The sequence below is a fragment of the Sphaeramia orbicularis genome, chromosome 9, assembly GCF_902148855.1.
Source record: "Sphaeramia orbicularis chromosome 9, fSphaOr1.1, whole genome shotgun sequence".
NCBI lineage: Eukaryota > Metazoa > Chordata > Actinopteri > Kurtiformes > Apogonidae > Sphaeramia > Sphaeramia orbicularis.
Window position 1 is genome coordinate 47,838,576 of NC_043965.1, and position 12,075 is coordinate 47,850,650.

A 12,075-nucleotide genomic window follows, 5' to 3' on the forward strand; every position below is an offset into this window, starting at 1 on the left:
TTTAATTGTAATTCATTATGTAGTTCAAGTCATTTAAACCATGTTAATTCTATTAAAAATATTTTTTTGATAATTCATGTTGATTTAAGAACACATTTTGTGAAATACAGCTTTATATTAACACTGCTTGGAACCAAGGTTATAATAGTTTGGGATTTTTCATTATAGTTTAGTTTTATTTAGTTTTGACTTTTTTTTCTCTAATTCAGTTAGTTTTATTTCGTTTTTAGAGCAGGTTTGCTAGTTTTTATTAGTTTTCATTTTTTTCTAAATGCTTAGTTTCTTTTATCTTCCTAGTTGCTTTATTCCCATAAATCCCAGACAGGACTCTGATTTCTCCCAAGTTTAGTTTGCATGTTTCCAGGTAGCGTGAGGACCAGAAGATGACTCTAAACAACAAGTGACGGACCGTTAAATATCATATGGTGCCAGCAGCTAAAACTGCTAAAACGAAATAAATCGATTTCGTTCATTCCGACATTGACAAAGATGAAAACGAAGGGAATTTTATCCATAATTTTTATACGTTTTAGTTAATTTTGTAAACACACAATACAGTTTCAGTTAGTTATCGTTTTTTTCTTTTAATTACAGTTTTTATTTATTTCAGTTAACGAAAATGTTTTTACAATTCTAGTTTTTGTCATTTTGTAAGTTTTCGTTAACGATAATACTCTTGGTTGGAACAGTGTAAATAGGTTACTGTGGCTTTAAGAGGGTTTGTGTTGGCACGTGAACGGCTGAATCAGGAGCTCTCAGTCAGTCACAGATTTTACATGGATCGAGCCACACGGTTTTCTTACTGTTGTATTGTTTGTTGACTAGGAAAACGACAAGTTGAAGTTTCTGTAAAAGGATACTGTGGACTAAAGTTTATATGAATTCTTCTACATCGGAGCCCAGTGAAGTTCTGTTCTCCTGTCAGTGAAACATACATGAGTTCAGCCAAGGCAATACAATCTGACCACACACACACTTCGAACGTCTGACCTGGCTTCTGTGCCTCTGTTATACTTTCTGTTGTCATGTTTAATCCCTCTTATCGGCACCCCAGCCTCAGAATAAAGTGTTTATTTGGTTTTTTGCTGAATGGGTTCTGCCTGTGGCCATCCTCTGCTTCCCAAGTGTTTGCGTTCTTCACATAAGCTACATGTATTCGTTCGATACACTTCTGTATTGTATCGAAGGCCCCAAACTGAAAAGGTTCGGTACAAACGAGTGCACCGTTACACCCCTAGTCAACAACACAGCTCCAACTGGTCAAACTGATGATGGGTGTATTACATTTAAGTATGTGTGACAACAGAGAACAGAGGTAAAGCGTTAGTGCGGGTTCTGCTTAAGAACCCATAAAGCAGTGGTTCCCAAACTTTTTTGGCTCATGACCCCATTTTAACATCATAAATTTCTGGTGACCCCATTCAAAACAGACATTTTTTTTGCTAAAATAATTTTTTAACAAGTAAGGCAGTAAAGCCAGGTGTAGATTACTGCACAAAGGGAGAATTTTATTTTCCTGATAATTAATACTGAACAAACAAGAACTCAAACTATGAATTATGAAAGAGCTGCAGCATCTGAAACTGACCACAATGAACATTTGACAGATAAACAGAACCACAGTGCTTCAGTTTCAGCTTCACAGTTTGTCATGTCTTTTATGGATTGAGATTGTCTCTCTCAACTCACCATATATTTTTTATTAGTAAGTTTTTTTCCTGAATTTTTAGCAATTACTAGAAATTTCAGGCAACCCCATTTGAATTCCAGGTGACCTCACATGGGGTCCCGACCCCAAGGTTGAAAAACACTGCAATAAAGGCTTCAGTTTATGAGTCCTTGTCTGCAGTGGCAGCTGCTCGTCTTTCAGACAGGGGAAGCTCATTGTTGGCTTACATCAAAAAAAAATTGTCAAGTTATTTAAACATAAATTCAGCCCTCCATTCCTTTTTAAGAAAATGGTCAGAGACCTTATCGTACCAAGTAAACAAGAAAACACTGAAATTATGTTAAATTGAAACAAGGAAGTTGTCACACCTGCTGCCAGACGCTAGTCTGGTTTTGTCTGTCTTTTATGTTTTGTTTGTCATTTCCTGTTTTATTTTGTTAAGTTTTCCCTCATGTGTCTTGTCTGTCGTCTTACTTCCTGTTCCCCGTTCATCCTGACCTCTGTCCTGATTACCTGTCTCCGCCCTGATTTGCTCCACCTGTGTCTAGTTGTCTTCCCTCCCTTTTGTGTATTTAAACCCTGTCTTTTCCTTTGGTCAGTCGCCAGTTTGTAACTCCAGTAGTTCAGACCAGCGTTCTTGACCTCGTTTGCTCGTTTGCTTGCCTGTTTTTGACCTGTTTTGGATTCCTCGGTTTCTCGTCTTCTGCCTGATCCCTGTCGGTTTTTGTCTGCCTCATCTGATCTGGTTTTGACCTTCTCGCCCTGACTACCGGTACGTGAGTTTGCCTTGTCCTAATGTCCTGTTGCCCGATTGTTAGCCTGCCTGTGTATGACCTGTTTCCGTCCCTGACCTCCCTTTGCTTTTCCCCAGTCGGGGAAAATACTCCTAACACCGCTCGGGGAGACGGGCTGCTGCCCTCGATCCGGAGGACGAATCAGAGGAGGAAATCTCCAACCATTATCCTCAAGATTCTGTCACTCAAAATATTTTTTCACCTGTGTGTGAATAATAAATCTTTTGGAACTAATTTTTGTTGTCTGAGTTCTGCATTTGGATTCTGTGTTTGTACTAACGTTATCACAGAAGTCCAATGAGTGTGTTTTATTTACAGTGCAAGAAATGAACGAGTAATTTCGTAGTGGTTTCTCTCTCTATTTCACAGCAGAATGTGCGACGTTATTAAACTGAACTGTGTCAGTGAAGAAGTAGATCTCAAACTAGCTGTCAATCAAATGGGATTCAGCCTTTCGACTGATTCTCCAATCAGCATGTGGGATTCTGGTGTCCAGCCCGGCCGAGCTCCGCCCACAGCTCCATTCACCCCCAGAGACGCCAGGCGTGCGGGGGCGGGACAACATTGTGGCATTTATCCAATTACCGTCCAGTTTTGAGGCAATGAAAAAAACTGTTCCACTCAGTCCCATTGAAGTGCATGGACGCTGAGCGTCTACGGACAAATGCACTGAGCAGAGATCGAATGAGAAAACAGCACAACGGGAAAGTATGAGAAGTGAACAACATCGAGTCTGTTGATTTGTGATGAAGCTGATTCTGAACGAACTCGTCTGTGAGATGAACGTGTTCTAACACATTTGTAGTCAATGAAATGTCAACACAACCGTAAATATTTAACCATTTAATTTTCGTAAATTTAGGGGAAGCCGAGCTTCCCTTGCAGTCTGTGGGAAATCGCCTCTGCTTGTCTGGAATAAATTCATGAGTCAGAGCAGAAATTCCACACAATAATTTAATAAAATCAACCACAGACTAGAAAAAAGAGAGCAAAGGCATTTGTATCGAAGAAAAAAAGCTCAACTAGCAACAGGAAGTCTTCTTTTCACTGTAAGCTTGAATAATTACATGTTTGGTACCTTCATGAATGCTCTACATCAGTACTGTATGCAACATCGGCTGTGCATGTGGTGGTGTTAGCCAGCTAACGTACAGGAACAATCAGCTCAGGACACAACACACATTCAGGGTTGAGTGTTTGACATTAATAGAACCAAAACTATATCTGATACGTTTCCATTATATTCATATGGTCGAAGGTTGCAGGGTATTTAATACATTACAAAAGGTGGTATTTGATGTAGTGACTCATTCACAAGCAGAGTAGAGCAGTCAGTGTCAGCAGATCCATGAAAAAAAAAAAAAAAACACCGAAAAAGTTTAACTCTTTCACATGATGGCAAAAAACTGAATCTTGGGCTGTAAAGAATATTAACCCATAAAGACCCAGTGCTACTTTTGAGGCAGTTCCTAGATGAATTTTTCTGTGTATGAGAAAAATGAAGAAAAAGTGTCTTTTTTAGTCAAATCTCTCATTAACTGAACATAAACCCAGTGTGTCCATCCACTGTCATTGATCCAACTCCATGGGTTTTACTGGTGAATCAATGTTGTAGAAGATAACGGTGTTTCCATGGTAACTGCAGAGCCTCTGAACGTCCAAATAGGTCATATCTGATGACCATGAAAAGATGACAAACTGTATTTTACACAAATTATTTACATGTATTGACAGGAATAGTGCATCAACAGGCATTAAACAGTTTAGATCAGTAGATGGTTTAGATTAAAGGTGGATGTTTGGGTCTTTATGGGTTAATGATGAACAGGTTTGGATGTGCATGTAAAAAAAAAAAAAAAAAGAAAAAATAGAAAAGAATGTAGTATTCTTCAAACAATTAATCTGAAACAGCCATGAATATTACATGCATGTCTTCAGCAAAGACTGGTTTGGTCCTGATTCTGTCCAAGTGGACGACAGACTCCTAAACCTAGACCACATGGGACTGATAATTCACCGAATCCATTCTGAAAGGTTGTGAGATGTGCACAAAAAAAGTAATTTAAAAACCATGTTGTGAGCGAAGTCCATCAGTTTTCAGCTCTTTGTGTAGCCGGAGGATGAAAACAGAGTCAGACGCGCAGCAGCATAAAGGCACTGAGTCATTTCTACAAGCAGACAGAAGAAAATCTAAGAGAAATCACAACCAGATCGCTGACCACTGGGTTTTTTCTTCTTCTTCTTTTTTTTTTTTTAAGGAAAAAAAGTTCCAAACAGAAAAATCCAGGCAGAAAGTGTAGGGCTGGTTGACCTCTCAACACCAACCAGACAGTGTTTTCATTGTTATCTGTCAGAGAGAATCCACAAGAGTCTGAACTGAGGAGGCAGAACCAAGGTCAAAGGTCAGTCAGTAGTCAGAGCACTGAAGGCAATCTGGGTTAGTTCTGCTTGTCCAACGCCCACAGGAGAACACACACACACACACACACACACACACACACACACACACACACACACAGAGAAGACATGAACTAAACTTGATAAAAATAAGTAAAAGCATTCAAGGATAAATGATACAAAAACAGATAAACGTGAAGGATGAATGAATGGACATTTCGTTCAGGAGGTAAAAAATAACTTAATACGTTTGTACTGAAATATTCAGACTCAACCAGCATCTGAACTGACTGTTCAGGTTTAGGAAATGTGTGGGCTTCTACAGCTGTTATTGGAGCCCATTTCAACCACTATGATGAAACAAACACACGCTGTAAGTCAATGCAACAGCTGATAGTCTCAGAATACTGATAGTTTCTCCAGATAACCCGTAGACCTCTGGTGATTTCTAAGTGAACCCCCACGTCGGTGTGTCCTGTGGCACATTCACCAGGGACAAGGACAATATGTTTGTTTTCCTCTGGTTCTGATGTCAAAGGCAGAATCACTACTTATAGAAAACAAAGACACAAACATGCTCTTTCCTTGATCTGCCGTCATGTCATCCATCTCATCATCTTTTGAGACGTGGCTCCTCGGAAGGATTTCAGTTTTTCAGTGAGTATTTGTGTTATTTTATGACATAAGGCTCCTGAATGTGCACCAAAAACACTTTATCACAGTGGTTCCCAACCTTTTTTGGCTTGTGACCTCATTTTAACATCACAAATTCATGGCAACCCAAAACATTCAAAACAGATACATTTTTTTTTGCCAAAATTAATTTGTCTTTGATCATGTAATAGTTTGCTATACTATGTTGCAAATAAATGTTAATTTTAGATGACATTTAGTCTATGTAATGTATATTATTATGGACGGAGGCAGAAAATCCAGGTGTAGATTACTGCACAAAGTGAGAATTTTATTTTCCTTGGTCAGGATATGTACAGTCAGTCCAGCTTGGATTTACAAGGCTGACAATTAATACTGAACAAACAAGAACTCAAACTACGAATTATGAAAGAGCTGCAGCATCTGAAACTGACCACAATGAACATTTGACAGATAAACAGAACCACAGTGCTTCAGTTTCAGACTCACAGTTCGTCATGTCTGTTATGGATTGGGATTGTCTCTGTCAACTCACCATAGATTTTTTTATTAGGATTTTTTTTTTTTTTTTTTTTTTTTTAATTTTTTATCAATTATTAGACATTTCAGGCGACCCCATTTGAATTCCAGGTGACCCCACATGGGGTCTCGACCCCAAGGTTGAAAAACACTGCTTTATCATCATGATTTATTATCATCAATGAAGTCCTCGTCATTAGAGTATGAAACGGTTAATTAACTCAAATCGATTAAAAAAATTATTCCATTACAATGCTCCTGAATCAAAGCTTTGTTTCCTTAATTTCTCTGCTGTTAAACATTGGTTCCACTATTGTGTTTCACACGGACGCTCATTGTGACACACATGTTCATGTTCCGTGTTCAGTTGGTAGAAGTTAGTAAGTTGGATCAAAACGTGTTGAAGACTGACCTGACAGATTGTTCATAGATGTCATTGGAATGGTTTGATGTCGTTGTTGTTTTTTTTAATTAATCTTTTTTGAGCAATGTAACTTTACATACAAAGGAGTGGAATTACAGTGCATACATTATACACTGCCTTTTATATTACCCCCCCGATGCCCAAACCAACCCCTATCCCTTTCAAGAGGGGGCAACAGTAGGAAAAAGAAAACTAGTTTGTTGTTTTTTATAGATATTTTTAAATATACTTTTATACCAGGGGTGTCAAACATGCGGCCCGGGGGCCAAATGCAGCCCACCAAAGGGTCCAATCCGGCCTGCGGGATGAATCAGCAAAAATTACACTTAAGATATAAACAATCAAGGATGTCGTAGTTGTTTTTGTTCAGGTTCCACATACAGACCAATGTGATCTCAACTAAAATAATAGCATAATAACCTATAAATAATGACTCCAAATTTTCTTACTTTAATGTGAAAAACATAATATTACATTACATCTATAAATAAGTAATGACAACTCCAAATTTTTCTCTTTGTTTTAGTGTAAAAACTTACATTAAATGATGAAAATATTAACATTTACAAACTATCCTTTAACAATAAAATGTGAAAAACCTGAAATTTTGAAAGTGAAATTTTAATTATTAATTATTCTTCCTGTTATTAAATATTTTGTGCCTTTGTGGATCCAATCCGTAATATGCATGTATAAATGGTAAGTTGAGGTGTAATATTGTTAAAATTGCACTTATTTTTCTCAAGAAATTTCAGTTGTTTTTCAGGTTATTCACATCATTTTTGTTTGGATAGTTTGCAAATGTACATATTTTTATAATTTAATTTTGATAGCACTAAAACAAAGAGAAAAATTTCGAGTTGTCATTATTTACAGGTTATTATGCTATTGTTTTATTGGTCCGGCCCACTGGAGATCATTTTGGGCTGAACTAAAATGAGTTTGACACCCCTGTTTTATACTGTTGTTGTTATTTCTATACAGATATTTTTATATGTCCTTTTACTTTTATAATTTTTGTGGTTGCTTTTTCTGGTTCTAAAATAAAGGACGGGTAGTTTATTATTTTCACACATGTCTGTTTCACATTTTTTATATTTTTTCCCCGATTCAAATAATGGTTTAATCAAAACGAAGAAAAATAATTAATAGATCAATAGATTACAAAAATAATCAATAGCGGCAGTTCTACTCGTCATCATCATCACTGTCTTAAACCAGGAAATAGTCTAAATAAATACAGAATGGAAACAAAATGTTGCACATCCACCAAATTAAACTGTAGATTTTCATGGAACTAACTGAACATGGAACTGAAACAGGGACGTTACAGACGTGGCAGATCACAGACCACTGGCACATTTAGAGATCCACAGGTTATGAGATTCTAATATTCTGGTGCAAATAGGGCTGAAGTACATAAATGAATACTTCACCTCAGAGTAAGGAGGTCCTGGGTTCAATCCCAGCATGCACTAGGAGGTTAATGATCATGTAGGTGTGGATGTGACAGTGAAGGGTTGTTCTGTGTCCAGGATGAACCCACCTTCCCCCTCTGGCAGCTGGGATTGAGGTTTGTGCCATCAGTAGCTGCACTAAAGAACTGTCACAGTTTAGTCTGAACATAACAGTCACTTTACACATTCATTAGGTTCATTATCACAATCACACGTGTAGAAGAAATGCTGCAACTTAAGCATCCAACTCCATTTTTACACTTCAGAGCTAAATACATCCAGTGATGATAGCCACATTCCTTCTGTTTTGTCAATTTGAGTTTCTAATAGAACTCAGCCTTGGCTCATTTTCCTCACTAGTCTGTAATCTTATAATACGAAGGTACTAACTGATCATAATTTGGAGATGCGTAGAATGTCATTACACTTGGATTTATTTTCATCACAGTGTTAGAAATAGGTTTCCATAGACTTCCCATAATGCCTTTCTGTATGTAGGTTCAAAACACATCTACAGGGTGACACAAAAAAACGGGAACTTTTTAACAATCCAATAAAACCAAGAGTGATGGAAGAAAAATATTTTATTCATAGTAATTGAAACCTTAAACCATGCCATTTAAGAAACAATGATGGAGTTTTCATTTTTAAAAAATGACTTCCTGTAGATGGCGTCCTCCTGTACGAATGCATTCTTGAAATCTGCTGTTGAGATTCCTCATTGACCGCTGCAACATCTCAGCTGGGATACTGTGAATTTCATCCTGAATTCTCTGTTTTAACTCATCCAGAGTTCTTGGTCGAGTCGTGTACACTTTACTCTTGAGATAGCCCCACAAGAAAAAATCACAAACGGACAAATCTGGCGATCTAGGGGGCCAGGGAACGTTACTGAATCGTGAGATCACACGGTTAACGAACAATTCTCGCACAGCCGCCAATGGTTACTATGGTCAAAAAAACGGGAATTTTGAAGTGCGCATTGGCAGACATGAACAAGTGGCAGCACTGCGAAACAGTGACCTTGAGCAAGTAAACACGCCCCCATTTTAGTAACCATTGGCGGCTGTGCGAGAATTGTTCGGTAACCGTGTGATCTCACGATTCGGTAACGTTCCCTGGCCCCCTAGATCGCCAGATTTGTCCGTTTGTGATTTTTTCTTGTGGGGCTATCTCAAGAGTAAAGTGTACACGACTCGACCAAGAACTCTGGATGAGTTAAAACAGAGAATTCAGGATGAAATTCACAGTATCCCAGCTGAGATGTTGCAGCGGTCAATGAGGAATCTCAACAGCAGATTTCAAGAATGCATTCGTACAGGAGGACGCCATCTACAGGAAGTAACTTTTTAAAAAATGAAAATTCCATCATTGTTTCTTAAATGGCATGTTTTAAGGTTTCAATTACTATGAATAAAATATTTTTCTTGCATCACTCTTGGTTTTATTGGATTGTTAATAAGTTCCCGTTTTTTTGTGTCACCCTGTACTTCCCCACTTTAGCGTCTCACTGCTGCCCATGATCTAAGCTGGTTTTACTGGGGCCACGTTCTGCAGCCTGCACCGTGGATGTACTGAGTAAAGAATAACAGTTACCCAGAACCAGAAGACAAGTATGAGAGTCGACCCCATGACTAGTCCGGTACAGGTCTGTGGATGTGACACTCACTGATGCCGAATTAACACTTTTGTTGCTAGATGTAGCAACTTTTCAGACTACCCAAGCAACTTTATTTTTCAAAAATTACCTAGAAACTATTTTATCTACTTTGAAAATGAGTTTGTCAACTTTCCTCATCTTTTGTAAAGTGACTCCAACCCTAAAACTCACCCATTTTCCAGTAAATGACACCAGATGATTTCCTGTGTCCCAGTCCTATAAACCCAGTCTGTCTGTAGATGGAAAAGTCAGAGTTTCACACTTGATTTTTCAGACCCCTCTAGAGCAGGGGTGTCCAAATCCAGTCCTCGAGGGCCACTATCCTACATGTTTTAGATATTTCCCTCCTCCAGCACACCTGGTTGCCATTATATTATTATCAGACTTCTGCAGAGCTTAATGATGAGCTGATCATTAATTGAACCAGGTGTGCTGGAAGAGGGAAATATTTAAAACAGGGGTGTCCAACCCTGGTCCTCGAGGGCCGGTATCCTGCATGTTTTAGATGTATCCCTCTTCCAACACACCTGATTCAAATGATAAGTCTATCTTCAAGCTCTGCAGAAGCCTGATAACGACCATCAGGTGTGCTGGAAGAGGGAAACATCTGAAACATGCAGGATACCGGCCCTCGAGGACCAGAGTTGGACCCCCCTGCTCTAGAGACTCTTTATCCAAAAAGACACTAGTGACAAATCCAGCCCCTTTTTCTGGTGTTATTGGAGACTTCTGGAGACTCTGATGTGAAAGCACATATGGTTGTTTGTCTGAAAAACAAATCACTGAATATAAATCAGTCCCACTGACATTGACAGTTTTCTCTGTTGTCTCTTTTTGGTCCATTTCGGTTGTTCATGTCAACAGGAACATTTACAACCAGAACATTTGTAATTTTCAGTTTTACTGTGACTTGTTGTCATCTCCTAAGTGGACCATGAGGTTAAAAACCAAACCAAACTGAAGAAAATGAAGAGAAAAACTAAACCAACAAACTAGTAAATCAATAACTAACCTCAGTAACTGGTCCAGAGTGTCTCTTTTGGGTCACTTTAGCCGGTCCCCAAGCCCGGATAATAAAGGAGAACGGTTAGAATTGTGTCCCTCTGGTTGATAAAGCAGTTCAGAAGATGACGAATCAAATGTATTAAATGAATGAATGACTCTGGATTAAAACAAACAAATGAAAGTAACAACAAAAAAAGCCAAAGGTATGAGGTAATAGTTTACAAAAAGGCATGAATGAGACTGAACCAACAAAAAAAGCCTTTTAAATAAAGCTGTTCAAGTCCATCTGAACATAGAAAACAAATCAGAGCAGAGATGTTTCACATACAGGGACATCAGGTGGGTTCTGCTTCCAGTGGATATCAACATTTACTCATCCTCACAAAACACTTGATTAAAAACAACACAACTGTCTGTGCTTGGTTCTGCTTTTTGTTCAACTGATGAGCTGAGAGGTCGTAGAGTCACAGTCCAAGAAAAGAACCAAACTGTGGTGAATCCCAGTGAAATCCAAGTTAAATACAGTAGATAATGTACAGGGGGCGGAGTCATGGCCGTGACCCTCCTAGTAGATGACCTCGTAGACAGTGGCTTTCTTATCTCCTGAGCCCGTCACTATGTACTTATCGTCTATGGAGATGTCGCAGCTCAGCACCGATGACGACTCCTTCGACTGAAAGGTCAAGAAAAGATGAAAGTTCATCAAATGCTCTTAACACAGTCTTAAAGACAGAGGCTTACGATTTCTGTCTCCAATTGTTTTTTTTGTTTTTTTTTTTGGGTTAATTTTTAGTTGATAACACTGGTCAACAACAAATTTATTGTTTAAGTTTTTTGAGCTGATTTAGGATAATTTTGGTGTGCTGAATCCAAAATCACATTAATTTTGCTCAATCAGGTCAACTTTCTGAACTATGCTACATATTGGCTTTTTAACATTTTTGCTTACATTTATGGGCATTTTCACATCATATGATAGAAAATTCTTTCATATTTCTTGCAATAAACGAGTTCTGAAGATTTTACTTTTGCCAATTTATGATTGTTTTTTTAATATTACAGGTGAATGAAATGGCTTTGACTAGAAGATCTTGCAAAAATAAGCCTGATGTATTCTGCTACATCTGCAGTGAATACACCATTGTACCTAACAGGAATCAAGTCACAAGTTTCATAAAGTGTGCTTGCCAATCTTATTTTGGTATTAATTATTATATTTTGTGAGAAGATCAAATTTTTCAAAATCAAATTAGCAAAAAAAACCTGACCTGATTGAGAAAAACAGATGTCATTTTTGGATTTAGCGGTGCAAAATGGTCCTAATTCAGTTGAAAAAACCTAGACAACTTGCAAAAAACATTTTTTTGTAACCCAGTGTAATTGATGATAAAATTTGCTGGAAACCTCACATAAAACATGTACAAAACAAACTATCCAGAAGCATCTCAGGCCTGGCCAGAGCAAAGGGGATGTTAGATCAAAAATCACTTCAGATT

General features: G+C 38.1%; 1 protein-coding gene across 2 annotated transcripts in view; it reads right to left on the minus strand.

Moving 5' to 3' along the window:
* Positions 1-10,689: 10,689 nt before the first annotated feature.
* LOC115425186 (transducin-like enhancer protein 4) overlaps positions 10,690-12,075 on the minus strand; it is a 106,148-nt gene continuing 104,762 nt past the window's right edge. For both annotated transcript variants that reach the window (XM_030142568.1, XM_030142567.1), the window contains exon 20: positions 10,690-11,252. In XM_030142568.1, the coding sequence (XP_029998428.1) occupies positions 11,145-11,252 (108 nt within the window). In that variant the 3' untranslated portion in view covers positions 10,690-11,144. The remainder of the gene's footprint in view (positions 11,253-12,075) is intronic.